Source organism: Plectropomus leopardus, chromosome 22 (genome assembly GCF_026936395.1).
Source record: "Plectropomus leopardus strain MGB_pleo_1.0 chromosome 22, ASM2693639v1, whole genome shotgun sequence".
NCBI classification, from domain to species: Eukaryota; Metazoa; Chordata; class Actinopteri; order Perciformes; family Serranidae; genus Plectropomus; species Plectropomus leopardus.
The window spans coordinates 26258001-26281673 of record NC_142197.1 but is presented as its reverse complement, the minus strand read 5'-3'; the positions used below and the strand labels follow the sequence as shown (position 1 = coordinate 26281673).

Below are 23673 nucleotides of genomic sequence, written 5' to 3'. Positions count from 1 at the left end.
CAGCATCTTGTTGAATCTATGCCACATAGAATTAAGGCAGTTCTGACAGCAAAGAGGCAACTCAGTGCTAGCGTGGTTTAAAGTGGTCAGTGAGTGTATATACCATTCTGTTTTTTATAGCCCACCTGGGGCACTAAAAGTGAAACTTCAACGTTCACTGTGTCGGGTCGTAAACTTTGCTTTCACTTACAAATATCCAAAAACAGCTCCTCTCATCCATTGATGTGATCTGATTGGCTCAGCTGGCAGAATTCTTTAGTGCGCTTGATCTATTTGGGGAATGATGACGAAGCAGCGCCTATCATCCAGTTAATTTTGTACACAACAGTTGAAAGTTTACAGTTTAATGCATCACTGAGCAACTTTGATAGAACTAAACAGGGTCACTCCTTCAACTCTGTATCCAAGTCTCTTTGTACATCCATGAGCAGGATGCGTACCTAGCACCATTACTTCATAATCATTTAAACTGGATTACTTTTTCACCAATAGTGTCCACATCTTTATCTGAGGCACGCAGAGAGCAAGATACTGTTTTGTTTGATGATGGGAGAAACAGAGGCCGTTAATCCCTGTTCCTGATCATCTTATAATGTCTTAGCCACATCTCAACTCATGCTGAAGGTTTAGGCCACAGACAAGACTGAGGATATATCTCTCTCAGATACACACTCTCACTCACTCACTCACTCACACACACACACATACACACACATACACACACATACACACACACACACAGCGGTGAAATCTGAGCTGCACAGAGCGATTAGCCCTGGAGAGAGACCTCAGAAACATACTGACCTTTTTACAGCAGCTGTTTCGTCAATATTCAATCATGATTTCCCTCGACTGAGCAAACAGGAGAACTGCAGTCGGGTGCTCTTACTGGCACGCATGTGCCAGCTTGGTTGTGCACGCATAGCAGCTTGAACCTCTGCACACAACAAATCTCTTGCCTACATATAGGCGAATACTCAACCTTTCTCCTACACAGTTAGTTTCTCTGTGGGTTTCAGAGCCCTTGGAAATCATGTTTTCTGGTTTCTTCTCTTCATCTCAAGAAAGAAACCGTCTGATTCACACACAGCCACACAAAGTAAAGTACATATAATAGCATCATCGTACAGCATGTGATGAAGAGTTACCTGCAGTCTGGCCAGCTGGGTGATCCTGGCCACAATCTTGTTGTACGGGTCAACGATCTTCGTCCTTATCCTAAAGAGATGTGCAAGGTTTCATTGAGAGCCGCAGAGGTGCAAAGAGAACATACAGACATACAGAGAAACCAACCCATCACCTGTGGCTTTTTATGACCTGAACATTCAAAAACCCTGTGAGTCTTTGGTTTGTGGTTCCTCCTTGTGTTTCCACTATTTTACAAACCAAATGTAAACCATTAAAGAGACTAAAGCAGGACAGAGCATGCAATGTTTGTTTTGTAGGCAAGTGAAGTAATAATAACTAGATACACAGCCCTACAGTTTTATGCCTACACGCACTGGCCAAATTTCTCTTACGGTTTACATGCATGTCTGTGAAAACATGCATGTTTCACACACAGAAGCGCCATTTCAGGATTAGTGTCACCAATTCAGTATCTGACCAAATGTATCCCCTTCTGTTGCTGCGATATAATGTTGAATAATGGCCAGAAAAGTGTTTTGCAGAACATTTTTTTGTCACAATGAAGTTGACCTTGTGCATATAAAATGTCATGACTTCATAATTTTATCCAACTAGACATTCATGAGAAATGTTGCCATAATAAGCACAAGAGTTCCTGAGTTATAGCCAAAAAGGTCACAGTGACCTTGACTTTTGAACTTTGACCACCAAAATCTAAACAGTTCATAGTTGAGTCCATGCGGATGTTTTTGTCCAATTTGAAAAAATTACCGCAAGGCATTCTTGAGATATCGCGATTAAGCGAATGAGACAGTTACAAGGTCACATTGACCTTGACCTTTGACTACCAAAGTGTGATCAATTTATCACTGAGTCTTAAGGGGACATCCGTGTCAAATCTGAAGAAATTCCCTCAAGGCTTTTTTAAAAAAAATATCAATACAGCTATCTCTGGCAGGGAGACATAATAAACAATTCATATAGCACTTAGAACACAGTTACAAAGCGCTTTGCCATTAGACAAATGAGAAAGATGTTGTTATCAATACATACAGCAACATATAGCAAGTGCAAGGATGCCAGGATAGTTGAAAAACAGCATTGTTGTTGGCTCTAATTGAAACAGTTGCAGCTGAGTTATTAATTAGCTTTAAACAAAATAAGGACTCTTATAGATGCCACATAGTGGAGAGTAAGGACATGACAGTTTCCAGGTTCACAAGACGGAGCCAGCATCCCTCAGTGACAATTAGGCATCCAAAGCCTGGAGAAGGATAGTTTCTTCGTTTGTCATTCAAAGATCGTGGTAAAGGGCTGGCATTTTTAGAATAGTGGTTGCAAAAGAGACATTTCGTAAGTTATGTAAGGGCGTCAAATAACAATGGAAAAGGTGCTGCTGGTACTCGTCTGACGTTCCAATACCAATTTTGGCTGATTACAGTTTTATTTGTCTCTAGGAATTATTTTGAAAGCATAAACAAACATATACGGAACTTTTTTTTAAAGCTAAGCTTGGTTTGAAATTGTAAAAATGCATATGATATCAATTATGAGTTTCTCATGAACATCCACAAAAATATGATATAAAAAATAAATTAATTCATAACAATCAAAAACCCAGTTCACAAACACCTCATTAGGCTGCTGACAGCATTTCTGAGGATGGGGGGTGGGGGGGGGGTAATCAGCTCACACTTGATTGGCAGCTGCCTTTCAGCTCAAGTAACGTTACCATTTATTGTCCTTTCATTCACTTGTGATAAACCATTTTGCTGCAAGACGATAAACTGCCTAATCAATCATACTGATTCTACTTGGAAGAAAGCAAACTAGGCTTACTTGCGGATTAGTAAGATCATCATATTTTGTGTTGTGATTTAACCATCCCTCCTTGAATATGGCGCTACTCGTTTTGGCATGTTCAATTCACCTATATTTAGCGGTTAGCACTAGCTTTTCTATGAGAATCCTCTGAGCTTATTTTCAAGTACCCCAGTAGTCTGCTAACATTGGTTATCCTAACTTATAAGGAGCTAACTAGCAGACTCATGTAGTGTGTTAATACTGAGTTATACATCCTGGACTAAGACACTAAGTGTTTTAACATCTTCCTTCCATTTACATGAACTGGTTACTATTAGCTTTGCTCCACTTTTGAGCTACTTACCAACTCTGCAATTGATTCAGATTTGAGTGGTAGCCTAAACCCCAGTCAACCCAAGTTAGCTTAACACACCAGCTCTCAAACTGTGTGCAGCATGTAAGGGAATGAAAACGACTTATGAGTGCCAGAGTAGCAGCTCTGGTGTGAACCATCGTGCACTGCATGCATGTAAATTTGATCGGCACAGGACCGGCCAGTCAGGAGTCATGGCTGATCAAGCTGAAAATCAGGTGATTCCACTCACCAGCCAATCAACAGGTGCATCTCTTATTGTGTTCCTTCCACAATACTGTTTCATTTTTACATCTAAGTTTGTTCAACGAACGCCCCACAAGCAGTGCCAGAATTAGCTCCATGAACTCATCCCCAAACCAGGCAGAGAACAATGGAAACAAAAGCAGAACCTGCAAGCCATTTTGGTTGAGACTTAAATTGGAAACTTCAGAGGCCTTAGTTCCTACTCCACAATTTGTCAAGTCAAGAAGTCATAAAGAAATCATTGGTTTAGCCCTTTGAAACCTGGATCGGCATCCGTGTTCTTGTGCTGCATTCAGATGCCTTTCACAAGTTATTTGACCCTTTAAAGCCTGAGCAGACTGGTTTGATTTCTTTGGGGGGAAACCTTGAGAAAAAGGCAATCACCAACTTGGCAAGAAATGTCCCACAAATTGCAAGAAATGACATGAAAATTACTAAAAGGGAGGTTATCAGAAAATGATTCAAAATAATTGAGAAAAAATATATAATTTTGCAGATGTAAAAATTTCCAGAAAACTATGTATCTAATAACTATTTTTAAATTAAAATTTGGTTACAGAAAAACATATATATACATACTGTAGATATTTTTTTAATTTTCAGGAATTTCTGGGTCATTTGTTTTTTTAAAATACTTTTTTTTTGCTTATTTTCAGGTAACTTTCTCATATCATTTTACTAATATTTGGGCCATATCTGACGAAGCTGCTCATTTTTTTCTCGCCATGTTTTTGAAAGAAATCAAATTAATGTGCTCAGGTTTCATTCAGGAAAGGTGAGGCTTTTTTGGGAGCTATGTTCTTTTTTTTTTCCCTCAACTAGCTTCTTACTACGACTAAAGTGTACATGTGCAGGGTTACACGGGAAAAAGGGGATGTCATGCACCCTAAGATGAAATGTATAAAATGTGATGAAAGTTCTTCTCAAGTCATACTCACACATTCCTCATCAGACAGATTAGCTGAGTTCTTGAGTCTCATAACACATAATAACTAAGAATGCTTTTGTCATAACTTCAACTTTAATTGTTGATTAGGTAGTCATTAATATGTGACTATATTGCAAAAAATAATATTACTTTGGATGAAGTTTTCAGGGGCTTTATGGACTCAAATCAAATATGGCATCATGTAATTCCCCGGCCCAGCTAAGAGAAGCAGCAAAGGACAGACAGTGGTTTTAAACAGGTGTGTGAATGTTAAACAGCAGGCACTGAAGCCACTCAGGTCTCAGTCTATGTTGACAATAAATGCATTGAATCTGCCTGACGCCAGAGGAAAACAGATTTACCTGTCAACAGCTGCCTGCAGAGCACTGATCCTTGTCTGCATCATCTGGAGGACCCCTGAAAACAGCAGAAAATCTTTTTTTTATCAGTACAATTTGACAGGGATTTTAAGAGCTACTTAGTGGGCAGACTTCATCTGAAAACTGCTGCCCCCCCTCTTGTGGTAAAACAAAAGAACTGCAATCATTGGAAAACAGCTCACACACTGTATATCGGTAAATTATCTAAACATACAATACAAATCTCCAATCATTCAATAATTAAACCGGCAGTAAAGATCAGGGTGATTTCAAAAGGCTTGCAATGTGCATTTAAATGTTGTTGGACAGATCTGACAGTCTTTTCTGGGTATTATCACATTGAGAATACAAATGTTGTCATGACATTAAACTCCTCTGGAAGCTATTAAAAACTGTGGATGTTGCCAAAAAAATAAGGCCAGTGACAATGTGGTCACAACCTCCATTAAACAAGCCAAAAAGCATAGTATTGTAATGTAAAATGTAAGACTCTAATAGACTGTTCACATCATCCTGTGTTTTCAGTACCATAGCTATGCAACTATATCATTCTGACCAAAATGCAATTAAAAAATGACACTGTTGAGTGTAAAGGTCTGACAGGTTTATTTTCAAGGTGCACTTGGTCAGCGGGTAGGGCAGAATGACTGTAGGAAACATTAACAATAAGAGAGAGTGAGAAAGCACAGCTGCTTCCAAATACTTACAATCAGTATGTACCAATAAATCACTATTTTTGACAGCACAACACTAAGGTTAACTGAAGCCATTGGCTGCTTGGTGGAATAGATACATAGATCATGGACACACTGGTTGCTAACTGTCAAATCTTACATCTGGGTTTCTTTACATCCACATATGCACAACAGGGAGAGTTCTAAAATGGTCCCTTTCAACAGCTGCATCATAATGCTACAATTATGTCGCCTGTAATGGACTACCTAGCTAAACCAAGTAACAAGTGGCTGCAATTACAATTAAAAAAGCCTTAAAATGTAAAATGATTATTGTGTAAAATAATTCAGGATTGCTTATAGTGTGAACTAATAGAGGATTACAGTCTAGAGTATAATGATTTTTATAATTCTTTTTTTTTTGTTTGTTTATTTGGAGTTGCTGTTATTCTGGGTTATCCTTTGGTTGGTTAGGACAGGCAAAAATAAGCCTTGGGCTTCAGACTGTTGTTTTATTTGGTTACTGATTGAAAAAAAATTGTGCAAAACAATCCCTTTCTCATGATGCATGTAACTGTCATAAAATTATTCATTCATTCAGTATCTGAGACCAGTGGAGGTCAGGAAGATTAAAAAAAAAACATTCTCTATATATGGTTCATGGCCAAGAAGCTGCAGGAGTTATCATGGTGACGCGTGTAAATTTGGCTCTTTACCTTCAAGGGACTCTATCCCAGTCGCCTGAGACAGTAGGTCTTCATGCCGGGCCACAACCTGAAAGGGAGGAGTATAAAAGGAGTATAAACATATATGGATGGAATTTTACGCTTTTTTTGTTTTGTTGTGTGTATGTTTGTGTGTGTGTGTGTGTGTGTGTGTGTGTGTGTAAAATTTCTAAATCTACTAACTTTGCTGCAACTTGTAGAACATTTCTTACCAAGTTGCTCATTTCCCTTTTTCCCAATGAGGGTCTATTTACAAACACAATGAAATCTATCAGAGTGAACATTAAATATTTACTGTATTCAATTCAATTGAAGATATGTCTAAAGGGATTCCAAATCATCACATTCTATTAATAGTGTGTATTTTGTGTATTTTAGTTGGTCGTGCTAAACATAGGGGTTAAAGAGTACCTGACTTTCTGTTTTAAGAGGAATTATTGACCAACACAGCCACATCCTGTCCAGTGAATTTACTGTGACGCCCTCAGGCCGATGCGTCGCAGCTCCACTAAGGTAAACAAACCATTCTTTAAAGTCCTTCATTCTGTCTGCTATGAGACTGTTGAACTTCGACAGTAAACTTCGGGAGTGAACATTTTATTTTCTATCCTGAGTACTCACCCCTTGTGCCCTGTAACCTTCTTTATTTACTTATTTATTTTTTCATTGTTTTTTAAACTTGTACTGGAACTGTACACTCCTTGCTCTGCCTTTGTGTGTTTTCACTACTTAGGGGGAACACAGGGGCATCAGTGTGCCCTACAACACATTGATTTTTTTTAATTGTCACTTGGCATGTTTCCATTAACACTGAAATTGCACAAATTGAAAATGTGAATATAAAGTATGCCTAAAGAGAACATGTCAACACACAAAAAAATCCTCCCATTTATCCCCAAAAAGTTTTTAAACTTGCATAAGGTGGTATTTCAGGTGTTTGAAAAAAAGCCATATTTTGCAAAACTGCAATGGAAACACTTTTCTGGCTTTTCTAGGTCACATGATGCTATGGTTATGTGCTTGTCAGTAGGAACTGGTTCCCTCATGCTGCAGCAGGAGCTACAAGAGCTGTTATTGCATCAAATAACTCTTCAAAAGTTGAATAGATCATCTGGAAGTTTTGAATCCACAATTCCTCCGTGAAATCGGGGACTATCAACTCCCTCATACATGGATGCTCCCACGTATAGGGAGCTTGCCTTTCCATTATGGCTACATAACAGGCCTACGTGGCCTTAGAAGAGAAGTCGCAGAACATCCCTGAATGGAAACGCAGTCATCTTGCAATTGCGTTTTATCAACATTTCCAAAATATTGCTCAAGTTTTGTGCAAATCTGCAATGGAAAGCTGCCTTCTGACATACTCCTCACTCCTGTCTGCTGTTCATTTATAAATGTTTGTATGGTCTGTAGACTGTTGAAAATGATTTGCCCTTTGGTATAAATAAACTTGTTTGAACTGAACTGAATTGAACTAAATTGATTTGAGGAGTGGCTGATAATGTTTTCATGTATTTTGTATTTAAAAAAAAAAGAAAAAAGAACAATAATATAACAAATAATTTAATTTCAGATGAGAAATGATAATAAATTAATAATATAGTTTCGGATTCATTTTCTGTTGATCAAATTTATTTATTTAAGCACTCCACATCAAAAATATTTTCAAAGAAGAAATGTTATGGTCAAATTTTAAAATCCGACACACATTCCCAGGTCACAGTATGACAATCCAATCACTCATCTTCTTTGTGGGAGACAAGTAAGCTTTGGAAGCACACTATAGCAGGTCTGGCGTGGTGTTTCATGTAGAATTTCCATGTTATTATTGACTGCAGGACCTACTGGCCAGTGATGGCTGTTATACTGAGCACTATTTCATATGAAGCTCTGAGTAATGACCATCTTTACTGGAAGTTGAGCCCTCAGTGTCTCTAGGGCTCAGTGTGTCTCGTACCTGGCTGTGCAGCTCCTTGTCCAGCTGACTGATGCCCTGTGCCAGCTTGGCCAGCTGCTCGGCGATGATAGCATGGTGGATGGCCTGAGCCGTGTACGTCTTTACGTCAAAGTCCTCCGCCAGGAAATCAGTGTAGCACCCTGTCAACACAGCAGCACATCTGAACACTGCTCACTATATTCACACTCATAACTGTTCATGCAGTCCTGATTATAACACACGCAGACTAATTTCATCTTCAGCTGTGTCTGTTGCTTTCTGCTTCTGTTTTATCATCTCAATGCACACTGTCTCTCTCTCCATCTCCTGTTTCACTGTCTCCCGTCTCTCTCTCTGTCCCCTGTTTTACTGTCTCTCTCTCCATCTCCTGTTTCACTGTCTCCCGTCTCTCTCTCTGTCTCCTGTTTTACTGTCTCTCTCTCTCTCTGTCTCCTGTCTCTGTCTGTTGTTTTGGTCTCCTATCTCTCTGTCTACTGTCTCTTTCTACGTGCTGTCTCTCTCTGTCTCCTCTCTCTTTCTGTATGCTGTCTTTCTCTGTCTACTACCTCCCTCTCTCTCTGTGTCCTCTCTCCATCTGTTGTTTATATATCCTGTCTCTCTGTCTTCTTCTGTCTGCTGTTTTTGTCTCTCTGTCTCCCTCTTTCTGCTGTCTCTGTCTCCTGTCTCTTTGTCTCCTCCCTCTGTGTATCCCATCTCTCTGTCTCCTGTCTTCCTCTGTCTGCTGTTTGTGTCTCTCTATGTCCTGTCTCCCCCTGGTTGTTGTCTCTCTGACTGCAGTCTCTCTGTCTCCTCTTGGTTTCTATGCACAGTTTATGTTATTTTAGATGTTATACCGATGATATCAACAACAGAACAAATGAGCAATGCAAATACGTATCCGGTGAATGAACACATTTTCGTTGAATGTCCCTGTACATAAAACCACGTCATAATTAAACACTGAGACACACAGGCTAAGTTAGCAGGTTAGCTGGGAAAGTGTTTTTATAGTAACGTTAGCTAGCTACGTGACCAATGTGTAAATTAGGTAAAGCTGTTGATAATCTGTTGTAAAACTATCGATAAACTCATAAAACACGACACACATCCCCGCTAGCGCTCAGAAAGCCGTGTAAATACCATCTTTCAGAAGTGAATTCGTGGAAGCTTCTCTCCCGTTCTCCATGTTGATACTTCCGCATGTGACGTTTAAACTAAGAGACGGGAGCGAGACGCTGGACGTTGCACGAGCCTTAAAGGGCTACACTACACCATGGATTTATTATAAGGAAGTCACGTGACTCATGGAGGCTTCGAATAGTTGAAGTGTCTGGCGGGCTATTTGAATACATTATACCGAGAGACAAAACTCTGATTTTCGCTAAATAGCAGTCAATAACTGCATTGATTTACAATATACACGAAGCGCATCATATGTAGTTTCATTATTATATTGTTTTTTTAAAGTAAAACATGCTTGTATTTGAAGATTAATGTTAATAGCTAGGGTTAGATTAGATTGATTAATCTCACACTTTGGAGATTCACACATTTCAGCAGCTCGAGAATCAGAGGCAACAGAATAAAAGTGACTGAGTGCTAAATAAGGGTTAAATATGATTAAATACAAAAAAAGATTGTAAAACAAAATGTAAAATGTATAATTACAAAATATAAATATGAATGATGTGGATATGACATATTGTTATGCTGACATATTTTAGATTTACCATGGTAAAGGAGCAGGTTGCTGTTTATTGCTTGTATATATAAACATGTATTTTATTTATCTTTGTCTTTCTACTGACTTACGGCAATTAATTAATTTCATTAATATCTAATAAACTCAGAAACATAAATAGCACTTCAGGCAGTTGGTATTTGTCCTTCTTTTGTGGTGTCCTCTCAGATAGTCTCCATCATGCTTTGCTGTGCTGTACGGGGACAATCCAGGCGTGTAGAGAAAGGCACGCTGAGGAAAATATTGTTGAGTAATGCCAGCAGAAGAAGTCTTACACTCACCACAGATTACAACTAGAAAAAATATGTGATGCTATCATTTTCAAAAACTGCATTAGAACATTTTACCCAAACAAAGACCACACCATTGGGAAGCCTTGTACGTGGTATAATAAAAATAAGTTACAGGGAAAGGCTTGCAGAAGACAGGGAGCTGACACTCAGGATGAGGGTGCTGTCTTAGTGCAGGGAGTCTCCATTGAATCCTGTGTAGCTCTTTTGCTGAAAGAGAGAGGGAAAAAAGGGCCGGAGAGAGGGTTAGACATGCTTATATAGGCCTGGGTGGGAAACTGCTTTGGGAGATGAGGCGTGTTTGTTCCTCAACCTAAGTCATGAAACTTTGTTAGTTGTGTAAAGTTTGTTCTTATCATAGTGAATTACACGCTTGGAAATTAGCTTTTGCTGTGCTAACCTCAGCATTTGTCTAGTGTTTCATATAAAAGGCCTACCTTCAGCCGTCAGCCTGCCTGTCCCTGTGTCCAAGCTTTTTCCTTTGTTTAAAAAGGTCTGGGCTACTTCATTGTTCTATGTTGTCACACTACTGTTAATATAAGAGAGTGATTTTAATACAAAGTGTAAATCACTGCATGTGAATGCATGAATTAGTCAGATCTGAGCTACAGAGGAGAGCCTTCAATAGGCTGAGTGATATTGCCCTCTACTGGATTCATGCGTTAATGAACTGCATTAAACTAGAGCCATCTGTCTTTTTATAACCCGCTTCAAAATAGTTCCTCCAGCACCCAGTGCTGCTATTGTAAGTTACCAATAAACAATAACAGGATTACATATATAACAACATAATAAAAAATAATATAATATAGTAGTGTAACAGTTTCAGTATTTAGAATAATTCCCCATTAAGTCTAGTATGTTTCATTTTTCTAAATGACTTACCCTGTGATCTCATTCAGGTCTTTCAGATTCCCTCCCTTTGCCCATCCATCCATCCATATTCTTCCACTTATCCGGAGTCGGGTCGCAGGGGCAGCAGCCTAAGCAGGGAAGCCCAGACTTCCCTCTCCCCAGCCACTTCGTCCAGCTCTTCCCAGGGGATCCCGAGGCGTTCCCAGGCTAGCCGAGAGACATAGTCCCTCCAGTGTGTCCTGGGTCTACCCCGGGGCCTCCTCCCGGTGGGACGTGCCCTGAACACCTCACCAGGGAGGCGTCCAGGAGGCATCCTCATTAGATGCCCAAGCCACCTCATCTGGCTCTTCTCAACGCGGAGGAGCAGCGGCTCCCTATGCCATCAATCGGAAATCAGCTGAGCTGAAACATAATAAAGAATAATGGAATCAACAGAATCACAAAGCTAAAATCATTCACCGTTAAATTAGGTTTCTGTTTACAGTAATGTTTTTACATTGTTTATTAGTCTCAAATACGCACTTACGCACTACTTAATCCACATCAATACTAATATATCACAAAATAGCACACTGCTATCAAGCACCATGTTATTTTTAACAAAGCTGACATGTAGCTCACACTGACCTGTAAAATAAAGCACACAAGCCTTTTCACCCCTATAACTCCCCAGTCTTAGATGAAACTACTCAAGAGCAGGACATTTTAAATTAACAGGCTGTTAGCGGCTAAGGAAATGTGTTCAGTATATACAGTGCAGTGTACTAACTTTAGCTTACTCCATTAGCATATCTGTTATTGCTTCATAAATCTACTAATTTGGCGGCAGATAATCCAATATCATGCTTTAATGCACATTTTAATTGAAGAGATATGCTAAGATATGCTGATAATATGAAAAATGATTCTTTAGACGTCTTACCCTGTTAAAGCCCATCACAAATGGTCTTCCTGCTGTAACTCCATTGCGCAGCTACCAATTAATGCTACTTCCGGGAACTATAGAGGCTCTCCATGATCTGCCATCTTTAAAAAAAAACTGGAGCGAACAAAGACGACACGACTCTCGCCTAAAGGGCTCTGGGCTATACACCACAGTGAAAAAAGGTGTTCTCAAGGTGACGCCTCAACAAAACAGTATGACTAACCCTTAAAATTTATAAATTATTTTCCATCTAGAATGAATCAGATAATGCGAAATGTTTGACTTTAAATATTTACTGACCAATCCACATTATTCCTGGGGCCTCGGAGCACTTTTTTATTGAACATCAAATAGAAGCTTGCATTGGACAGGCAGATATAAATTTCACTGAAAAAAAAAATCATTTTGACAGGGGTGTTTCTGGAATCAAAGGACTTTAGGGGTTTAGCCTTTGGGAGTCACCTGGCTGCAGACACAGCGGTGGTCCGTAAGCACATGCGCAAGAGTCATGGTTGGCAGGATTTTGTTTTTTAATGAACTTTGATGAAATGTATCTGACATTTATATAACACAGTCAAAAAAGGCACATCTTTTTTTTTCATATCATTCACATAAACTAAACAGAGGGAGGGTGACAATCAAGCAATTTAAAATATGTTTGGTAGTCTCAAGTAGATAAGTAAAGAGTATAATACAGAACAAACAACAGAAAAAAACATTGGAAAACACATGGTCACTCAGGAATTAGGGCTCATAGATATTTATCAACCGTTTTTTAAAATTTCTGTTAATGTCTGTGTAGGAGCCTTACGGAACCATAAATAATCTTTTGAAGTGGTAGATGTTTCCCGTTAGCTAGCTTGATTATGATAGCAAAGCAAGCTAACGTGCTTGATTAGAAGATAAATGGACGGTGCTTTGAGGTGGCAGTCAGTGTCAGCAAAGGTATGTTATACCATCTGAGGTGTAAGAGATTATGGTTTCCACATATTTTACAATTCTTCTGTGAAAGACGATTGGTGTACCATTTAGTAACGTGACTATAGGATTTTTTTGGCATGATGTTACGTCACCGCTGAGAGCTGAAGATGAGGGGCGTGACGGGATTTCTGTATGGGGAAGCACTGTAATAATGCCAAAGTTGTGCTGTTTACTGCTCTGCAAACTCGTCAAATCAGGAAGAATCAAGAGGGAAAGCGAGTCACGAAAGAAGTGAAACATAAAGGCAAGAAGTTTAAAAAAGCTTATAAAGAAACAGCAGCAGACATGGATTAAAAATCTCCACCTAAATTCTGGAGGAGCAGAGTCCGACAACACTCACGTATGCAGCCATACTAGCACATCTAACACTATGTGCCATGACAACTTCTCCGTGTCCTGCCTGTTCTGGCATCTGTGTGTGTGTGTGTGTGTGTGTGTGTGATGTTTAAGTCCCGGTCCTTGTATTTGCAGAGGTGTTTAGGTGTAATAGATTTAAAAACCTCCACAGAGAGATCTTATTTTGGGGGGGAACCTCCTCTGGAGGGCTGTCATCTGTCAGGCCCACAGCTGTCTCTCTGGGCACAGAGTGCATGTGACCTCTGATGGCTCAGTTTGGAGGCTAGCTCGAGGTTGTAGCTGGTTTTCTCCTGCAGCTCCTTCTTTAACTCCTCCAGCAGGCGCAAATGAAGGGTCGGCGCATTGAGTTTGTGCTGCGGCACTCCTGGAATACACACGGCTCCATTTGAAGAGTCTTAAACGGGGGTTTTAGGTCTGGTGCTTCACTTACCTCATAAGAGAGCTCCAGAGATCCCCCTGCAGCCTCTAGCTGTTGTTGAGTGGCAGCCTCCAATTCGGCGGCGAGATGCAACTCCTGTTTGTTAGAATGGTGGCCTCTGACTTGTTGAGTCTCAGAGGCTGGCTTGAAGAGCAACATTCAACTCCTGGTGGTTTGTTGGAGTGGCAGATCTAACCACCAAACCCAAAGCTGCCGTCCTGAAGTCTCAGACACAGTGGCGGGCTTCTTGTCTGCCTCTTGCTTGGTGGTGGTTTTGAGGTAGTGGTCATGAATTCTCGCCAGTTATCTTTTTTGTTCCATCCTGAGTTCTTCGATCTCCCTGTCTACTATCAGGGACCACATTCATTTTAGTCTGATCTATGTTTGCTTTCATGTCTCCTTTCAGTAATATCAGACTCACAAGTTGAAAATGACTATCAGTGTTGCTACCAGGATCTGAGGAGTTCACTTCTTTCCACAGCCTCATTTTCACCCAGCAGTTGATTTCACATTAGAATGGTAATTTTTGCATTTCCATTGTCAAAAGTTGTGAATGATCATAATGAATCACTCAGTTTAGTCCTGCTGTTTGGTCCCCCCTCTGTAGAGGACCCTGGCACACTGACTGGATACAAAAAGGTGAAGCTAGAAACACTGCAGTCCGCTCATTAGTCAATAAAAAAGTTGACAAAAACACCTCACTCACACACCTGAAAGCTGAGTTCATTTGCAATATTAATATTAATAACTTCAAACACCATCTACTAAAACATATACTTTATTTTTTGTTTGGTGCAAGTCAGCCATTGCACTCGTCACTTAATTTTCATCCCATTGTCATTCCACAACAGAAATTCATTCACAATCACTGTCAACAAAACCACAACAAGCAACCAAACAATAATCTTCAGAGGCTATGGTACGCATGAAGCCACAAGTTTGAGCTCCGCACACAGGAGCACACACACTAGCTTATAATACTCCCAGGAGGCTCGCAGCATCAGATCTTACACTGTAGCCAGCCCTGGAAAACCGGGTCAGATGAACATCATAAAGTTTGTTTCAAAGCAAAGCAGCTATTGTGATACATTTCTCATATAACCATTACTTATAAAATCTGAGATCTTTACAGCTTTCGCCTTATTCATACTGTATTCACTCATACACTCCAACAGAGTGGGACTTAAATTTACCTTGAGTCAAACCATACCTTTCATTTGCAACACAAGAATCTAAACTCAACAGTTCACCTATAGGTTTTCAAAACTTTCAGCCGTATCTGTTAGTTGTGTAGCGTGGGCTCAGGTGTCATCATGTGCTGACAACAAATGATCTCTCAGATTACCACAATCACTCATGAAAACATTTGTGGGTAGTTGGCCCTGACCGTTGCTTTTGCTGGCTGACCCAGGAATTTGTTGTAGTATATAGTATGGGACAACTACCTTAAAATTAGTTCTAAAAAAATTAAATAAACTAAAATCAAAAATAACGTACAATGATCAAAATAGAATGTTAAAATAAAGAAAACAAGAATTGTGCTTAAAAACCACAATAATTCTGTAACATAATTTTAAGTAATTATGATAATTAGAAATAGAAATAGCTTTTTCTTTTCCCCTTTATAAAAACGATTTTTTTTGCAGTTTACAAAAAACAGGAAGTCTGTAGCTTAACCCTTTGAAACCCGTTGAAACCTGGTTCAACATCAGTTTTCTTGACCTGCGTTTGGATGCCTTTCACAAGCTAGTTAACCCTAAAAAACTTTGGGGAAAAGAGCAATGAGCAATTTGGCAAAAATGTCCCACAAATTGCAAGAAATTACTAAAAATGTACAGGACAATTAACTTAAAATTAATAAAAAAAAAAAAAGTAATAAAAAAGAAAGTGAAAAAAAACAAGGCAGACGAGACTTGGAAAAAGTGCCTAAAATTATAATAATTTCATAAAATAATTTTAAATAATTATGATAATTGGAAGTATAGTTTTTCCCCTAGCTTTTTTTGTTTTCTTTTTCCCCTTGGCATTTTTTTCTTTGCCTTTTGTTTTTTAGAAATCATTTTCTAAATCTACTATTTTTTGCAATTTACAGGAACAGGAAGTCAGTAACTAAACCCTTTGAAACCTCAGTTTTCTTGACCTGTGTTGGGATGCCTTTCACAAACTAGCAAACCCTCAAAAACACTGGGAAAAAGGCAATGAGCAACTTGGAAAGAAATGTCCCACAAATTGCGAGAAATTATTAAAAAGTAACTAAGAAAATGACCCCCCCCCAAAAAAAAAATTTATAAACAGCTGGGAAAAATGTTCCAAAAAACCCAATGATTTTCAAAATTATTTATTTAAAATTAAGTTACAAAAAAAATACACATCTTATTTAATTTTCTGCACTTTTTCCAAGTCATTTTCTAGTTTGTTTTTGTTTTTTACTTTTCTTTTTCCCCCTTATTCTCAGGTAGTTTCCTTGCAAGTTTTTGCTAATTTTTAGCTTTTTTTTAGGCCATGTTTTGTTAAGATGCTAATTGCCTTCGCCCCATATTTTTGAAAGAAATAAGATTAATTTGCTCAGGTTTTAAGGGTTAATGAGCTACATCTCCAAACCAGCTTCCCCAAACCAGCTCTGACTTGGAAATCAATGATTTTGACCCGCCGATGGTTTGGTGATGGATGTGAATGTCCTTCTTGATTTCTCTGTGGCTGCCCACTGGTACCTGGTTGATAACTTTGCCTCTTTCTTGGTCAACACTGACCAACCACTTCATCACATGACCGATGGCCCCACTCACTGAAGACTTTAAGATGTGGCTGAAAGCTGTGAAAGCTTGGGAGTGGACCTTAAAGCTTAGATGATGTTGTTGCACATACTGCTGTCATGCTCTATCCTTCATAATAATAACATTTTTAACAGACTTTCACTGCAGTAATGTAAATAAATGATTCATTCTGAAATACAATCTATGATTTAATCCCATAAAGGAAATAACTTCACATGAACCGAAATAATAATCCGACACAAATGTCTGAAGCAGGTGTTGAAGTAAAGCTGATGCAGACAGGGCAACACACGAAGTTCCCAGTGAACTCCATCCAGCCAGTCCCTTCTGCTAACCGGGCCAAAGGCTTCTGGACTGTGGCTCCACCAGTCTCTTTGAGTCCAGCACAGCCGGTCTGCCTCGAAACGCTGACAAGTCCCCCTCCTCCTCCTCTGCTCTCACACCAGCAGCTCATCTCAGTAACCACATCAGGTGTGTTTTCTCCAGCAGCTCTGTGGCTGCTGTTTGGGCTCCTGCAGGGGGCTCCCCTGATCTGTGCCCAGGATGGTGCAGAGTCTGTGGGATCATGGTGGTCTACGCTCCCCCCGTCAGTCTCCTCTCCAGCCGGTCCAGCTTGGCAAGGTTTTCCTTCAGAAGCTTAGAACCAGGGCTGAGTAGCAGGGCTCGCTGGTAGTACATCCTAGCTGCTGCATAGTCTCCCTGCATGCATGCACACACACACACACACACACACACACACACACACACACACACACACACACACACAAACACACGCACACACATTATACACAATTTATAGCCCTTCAGTCAAAAAAAAACAAAGTGCAAGGAGTGCTGCTTGGGTGTAGAAAAAGAAGGTGTCCCTCTGGTGCTCTTCTGTTTGGGGATCTGAAGTCTTCTGGATTCTGAGGCATTCAAGAGGGTGATCATTAAAAAAGCCTTTATTTTCTCATGGTGTCATTGTGACAATAAAAGCGTGCATATGCGTTTCAGCCATTAGGCCTTTATCAGGGCAAAAATAAAATGGCCACCTTGTGCATTTAAAAGTTAGCATTAATCCCATGATTAGGCTGAATACAAAGTTTTTTTTTTCCAAAAATCCAGAATTTATAGCCCTATTTCAACAAACAGGTCTGTTCACTTCAGTATGCTTTTCTTTTTACATTTTTTTTGTGTTTCCATAGTGCAAAGCTATGGATGGTACCAATGGAACAGTTCCTTACTGCCCCTGTTGTTCATCACTCCTCTGTTGGGGTACCTAGCACATGGATCTGGTCCTAAATATGGAGCTAGAAACTGCAGTCTGTTGACTGGTCAGTAGAGAATCAACACGCTCTGCTCAGGGCTGGGCTGTGGTTGGTTGGTTTCAAAGGTACTATACCCAAAGTTTTTGGTGGAAACAGGGCTTATGTGCTCAGTTCAGAACTACCTGGGGCAATGTGTAGGATTAGTGACATCTAGCAGTGAGGTTTCAGATTGCAGCCAACTGAACACCTTTATGGTGGCCTACAGGTAACACACAGACCTGAAAAGCCCTCTCTAGACTCAGTGTTTGGTTTGTCTGCAGTGTTGGCAACTTGCTTGCTAGATTTTGATTTTAGATTTCGTTTGGTATGTTTATTCCTTCACTCACACTCATGTTGCTTACAATAACTTAAATTAAGTCTGACAAGAAAAAGAGATCCTGTGTCCTATATACGTGACAGCAACAGTAAGGATTCTCTCTAACAACCCACAGTGATGATGCAGTATGGTCAGGATGGAAAACAGATGTTTGTCAGCTGTAATGTTTGTCAGGAGTTAAATGTGCAAAATATCCTGAAATATTTTTTTCCCCTTTGGCCCTTTTAATAAGAGCATTTAGAGCTAAGCAAGCTGGATTAGATTTAAGAAAATAAAACAAATCCAAACCTTTTTTTTCATCACAATAACTTTGCAAATGAATTGACGTTTGCTACCTTGATGTGCTGAATCCCTCCCATGTTCATCCAGGCCTGCGACTGGTCAGGTTTGAGCTCCACAGCCAGCTTATAGCTCTGCACAGAGAGAACAGAAACACACTGATCAGTGCTGCATATGATGAGTCACACCCTTCCACTCAAGAAACAACTGCAGGATTTACATGTCCCACATGTCATGGTGATAGCTGTGCTGATGCTGCGACCCTGCCTTTGGTTGTGCTCGTGCTGTGGCTGTACTGATACTGTGCCCCCCCACCCCCCCTCGCCTTGATTGTGGTCTGGTCCTGGTTGCGCCGATGCTGTGATCTTGCCTTTGGACACCTCCCTATCAACATATGCATGAGACTGTTATCATCTCTCTCAACATCATCATAGAGAGCAATTACTAATTTCACACCTACCATTATTGTAATATGACATGCATCTGTCCCCCTCTCCTCCCCTCTCTCTTTCTCTTTCCTTTTTTGCTATGATTGTATTTCATTTGTTATTTACGACATCTATTGCACATGTGTCCGTCCTGGAAGAGGGATCCCTCATCATCCTCTACTGCTCTTCCTGAGGTTTCTTCCTTTTTTTTTTCCCCGTTACGGGGTTCTTTTTCGGGAGTTTTTTCCTTGGGTGATGTGAGGGTCTAAGGGCAGAGGGATGTCGTACACTGTAAAGCCCTCTCAGGCAAACCATGTTTTGTGATAATGGGCTCTATAAATAAAACTGACTGACTGACATGAAGGTTGTGGATTTTGGTCTCCTTATCACATTTCTTAAAAAAAACAATAGAAAAAAAGGCAATGAGCAAACTGGTAGGAAGTCAATCAATCAAAATTACAATATTTTGAAAAATATTTTTAAATGTGGTTTGGGAAAAATGTCCAGACATTTGAAAGCATTTTACCAGGTCTTTTTTTTTTTTTTTTTTTACCAATTTTTTAATTTTTAGATCATTTAGATTTTTAGATTATTTTCTTTAGTTGCCTGTTGCCTTCTTCCCATTTTTGAAAGAAATCAAGCCAATGTTTCCAAGTTTCAAAGGGTTAAACCATCCCGAATGCTAAAAAAATAATTTTAAGGCCAAATTATGATTGAAAAATGAAGGATGATTTAAAAAAATAAAGCAATACAAACAGTCTGCAGTATTTAAAACTCTCATATTTTGCATGTCGTGTTTTTCTGTTTGTGATTAGCGTTTGTGATTAGTGGGGATGTGGAGCCGCACTCTCTGCTCTGACACACATGAGACAAAAAAAGAAGATAAAGTCCTGAAATAAAGCAGTTTGAAGCTGCACTTCAAACAGTTTCCCCGGCTGCTCGCCTTGTTTGTCTGGCTCCTTCAGAGACTGTGATAATGAAGAAGAAATGGCTGCTCTCTGTGAGGCAGCAGTGACCTGAGATAACCTCCCGGCTCCTCCTGTCTTCCTGTTTCCACTCCATCTGTGGTTCCCACAAAGTGCTCTGTGGCCTCTCTTTGCATTGTTTGCTTTATTGAGCCTTTCCCCAGGAAATCAATCAAACCCTCAGAAAAGAGCCTTCCGCAGAGTAATTCAAAGTCAAGTCAAGTCAAGTCAGTTTTATTTATATAGCCCATTATCACAAAACAAGGTTTGCCTGAGAGGGCTTTACAGTGTACGACATCCCTCTGCCCTTAGACCCTCACATCACCCAAGGAAAAACTCCCCAAAAAGAACCCCTGTAACGGGGAAAAAAGAGGAAGAAACCTCAGGAAGAGCGGTAGAGGATAGTGAGGGATCCCTCTTCCAGGACGGACAGACGAGCAATAGATGCCGTAAATAGCAAATGAAATACAATCATAGCAAAAAAGGAAAGAGAAAGAGAGGGGGGGAGAGTGTGTCCACAGATGTGTTTAAAGTGAAAGTGAAGGGTCAGTCTTGCCTGAGAGGAATATAACAGATTCAAATCTCTTCTATGTTTGCAATGTGCTTGGACCTGCAGAAGCAGCTTTTTAAAAATCATATCAGTCAAAAACAGTGCAACATGAGCCTCTAAAGGCCCTGACACACAGCGTCAGTTTAGAACACGGCTGGACGGAACCTGTCGCATCTGCGTAACACACCACATGCCGGCATCAGGCTGACACACTGCTCGTAACGATGTCATTAACGGGCAATGACACACACCTTCTTGGGTCTATTCTCTTAAAATTTGTTAAAAATTGTGCTGTGTTTGGATGGAAGAGAGACCAGAGAGACAAAGACAGAGAGAGAGGAGGAAGAAGAGAGAGCAGTACCTCGAAGGCTCGGTCCAGCTGGTTCATCTCTCTGAGCTGGTTTCCTTTGGAGAAATACAGCTCTGCTCTCACTGTCAGGTCACTGGGACTCTGCTGCAGGGCCTTGTCCAGAGCATCCAGCGCCTGGCATGGACACACACAGCAGGAAACACACAAACATGCAATAAACATGTTAGTCTTCCTCTGTCACAGTTGAACATAGCTGTTTGTTCTTGCTGGTGTGACTGTTGAGAGACACTGCTGGTTAAGAGCAGAAATCACCGTCCCCCTCACTACCTGCCACTGTCCCCTCCACACACACTGACTGACTACACACTGATATCTAGTTTCTACTCACAGAGTGAAGCCCAGATGCTGCACAGGGTCTTGTGTTAGTCTAGTTAGGCTACAGCTATTACAAAAACTAGGATATCTGTGCATTACCTACTGTGTGCAGGTTTGGGTAAATGCATGCAAAACAATCAAAAACCAAATTTTCGAGAGTTATAACTTTTGTAAATAGAGCTAATTATCAAGAACCGACCATTTAGAAACTCACCTTTAGAGCTTTTGTGGACTTTACAACGGCATCATTAAAGAGTTAGTTCAGATTTTTTATGTGGAGTTGTATGTTGCATGTGACTATTTTATGCACTTCCATATACTTTGCACTTTTACTTGTTTTAAATGTAAGAGTTCATACTTTTATTGGAATTTACCTGTTTTACATCCGATCATCTCCTTAGCATCTTATCTGCTTGTACATTTGGTTATTTTTTACTCTTAATTCTGTCTGCTTATATGAGCTTAATTCTGTACAATTCTGTACATCTACATTTTTTTAAATTTATTTCAGAAATTGTATTCTGTACTTGCACCCCAGCCTCTTCATGTACACAGTGCTTTAGTAAGTTTCCTAATTTTGGCTTCATCATAAGGGGTGCAAGGGGTCTGATATTTTATTTTTTTCTGGAAATCTTTTAATCTGGGAGGAACTTTGTGTGATTTTTTTTTTTTACTAACTCTCATAATTTCTTGCAATTTGTAAAACATCTATTACCAAGTTGGTCTCTGCCTTTGCCTCCGGGTTTTAAAGGGTTAAACAATTGTTCTGTTTGTATTATTGTGTGACTTTGGTGTTTCAAAGGGTTAGTTCAGAGTCACTAAAGTCCCACAATAACACCCACTAACTGACTGAGGCGGTGGTTGACCAGCAGCTCCTGTGTTCAGTGATTCCATCCATAGAAAACACGGGTCGGCGGGAAAAGAGCAGATCACTAAAGACCACCAGGTACTGAAACTGTCATACATGTCCTTTATATACTGTGGGCTCCACATTTACTCAGGTGAACGTCCCAAATGTCCGGCTGTGTTTATCCAACATTCAGTGGGCAAATGTGTTTTTGTGATAGGAGGAGAGCATTACCCACAGTGTCCAGTAGAGGGCAGAGAGAAGAGAAGAGATAGAGTTTCTTTGAGGCCAACTAAATGAATTATTGTGTAAAGTGACTATAATGTCCACCAATTCCACACTGGCACTGGTATTAGGATTACTGTTGACACTGTATTGTACTGTAGACTCACGTGAACATGGCATGCTTTACAACACAGAATTCATTTTTTAATGTGAAAGTGGGTCATGATGAAAGTAAGAAACAGACAAGCACAAGTGCTGACGGTGGTGACAGAACAGAGTGGGAGGATAAACGGCAGCCTCTCGCCAGCTGCTGGTCTGATCTACAGCAAAGGTGACTCGTTTCCACGGTAACTATTGGAGTGGAAAGCACCTCAGTTCAGTTATCCTTCCTAAGGCCCTGATCAGACAGACTTTCTGCAGGTTGCAAAACACAACCTCGTTTCTTGTTGAAGCTGGCTCAGAGAGATAGAGTGCTTTTAGCAGCCTATAGGCTTGTGTGGTAAGTGCTACACACTTACACATACGGGGTATATGGGTATAAAGTAGGGCTGTAAGGGTTAACGCATCAGTCGTGATGTGTCGTCTGTAATTAATACATACTTTTTTTAATCGTGTTAATCGCGGGCCAACGTCCCCTGTCTTTAAGAGGCTTTACTGGGCTGAGTTTTGAAGCCAGAATGAAGATACTGGTATCATAGAACACCTGAGGAATCCTGTGACACCTGTGTCAACCTGTGTAAGGGCATGTGAGCTCACTTTAAACGTCACCCTTAGCAAGCTGCAAGACATCTGAACAAACTGTAGCCTCAATGCTTTTTAGTGTTACGGCTGAGCGGCTGACTAGCTGTTAGCTAACATCCTTTTGTCCCTGAAGTGCTGTTTTCTGTTCAGATCATAGGTTTGTTGTTGTCACTACCACAAAAGGTCTTCCTCTCAGTTCATTCAGACAATGGGGAAAAACACAGAGGATGTTTGTCTGTTCTGAGTTGAAGTTTTTTCAACCTGAGGTGTTCAGGGCACTCCTGCAAAAACACAAGGTGCTCTGAAACACAGGAGCAGCAAATATACAGTCACTGAAAACAATTACCTAAAGCCAATCCAGGCTAATGACACACACGCACACACACACATGCACACACACCTCTGTGTAGTTGCCACGCTTGCTGTAGATGGCAGACAGGAGGCGGTAACACTCGATGCAGCTGCCCTCTCTGGAGATGATGTCCAGGGTCATCTTCTCTGCCTCTTTTGTACGGCCGGCCATGGCTAAAACCTGAGCCTAGGACACAAAAGAGTGGGTGAATGTGTGTGTGTGTGTGTGTGTGTGTGTGTGTGTGTGTGTGTGTGTGTGTGTGTGTGTGTGTGTGTGTGTGTGTGTGTGTGAAAAGAGTCAAACATATATAGTTGATACTTGTCTCTAGGGCATGTGTACCAAATTTGGTGATTCTGTCCATGAAGTTTTGAGGTACATGTTAGCGGTATTTATCCTAGTCCCAAAATGCTCTATAGAAAAATCTGTGTTGATACAATCAAAATC

The 23673-nt window shown here is 40.3% G+C and overlaps 2 protein-coding genes across 3 annotated transcripts in view; both read right to left on the bottom strand.

Moving 5' to 3' along the window:
- The window catches only part of cog5 (component of oligomeric golgi complex 5), a 70288-nt gene extending 60825 nt beyond the window's left edge, over positions 1–9463 (bottom strand). The window contains exons 1-5 of the mRNA XM_088072870.1: positions 9334–9463; positions 8215–8354; positions 6249–6306; positions 4841–4895; positions 1149–1218 (exon numbers count right to left, since the gene is read on the bottom strand). Coding sequence (XP_087928996.1) covers positions 1149–1218; positions 4841–4895; positions 6249–6306; positions 8215–8354; positions 9334–9379 — 369 coding nt within the window. The 5' untranslated portion in view covers positions 9380–9463. The remainder of the gene's footprint in view (positions 1–1148; positions 1219–4840; positions 4896–6248; positions 6307–8214; positions 8355–9333) is intronic.
- A 5059-nt stretch (positions 9464–14522) lies between these two features.
- tmtc1 (transmembrane O-mannosyltransferase targeting cadherins 1) overlaps positions 14523–23673 on the bottom strand; it is a 94711-nt gene continuing 85560 nt past the window's right edge. Inside the window, exons 16-20 of one of the 2 annotated variants that reach the window (XR_015775499.1) lie at positions 23278–23415; positions 20741–20863; positions 18493–18570; positions 15901–17233; positions 14523–15482 (exon numbers count right to left, since the gene is read on the bottom strand). Coding sequence is in view for 1 of the 2 variants with exons in the window: in XM_042510941.2 (XP_042366875.1) it covers positions 17108–17233; positions 18493–18570; positions 20741–20863; positions 23278–23415 (465 nt within the window). In the remaining variant the exon portion in view is untranslated. Of the gene's footprint in view, positions 17234–18492; positions 18571–20740; positions 20864–23277; positions 23416–23673 lie in introns of both variants that reach the window. The other variant, XM_042510941.2, reaches the window with a different exon arrangement.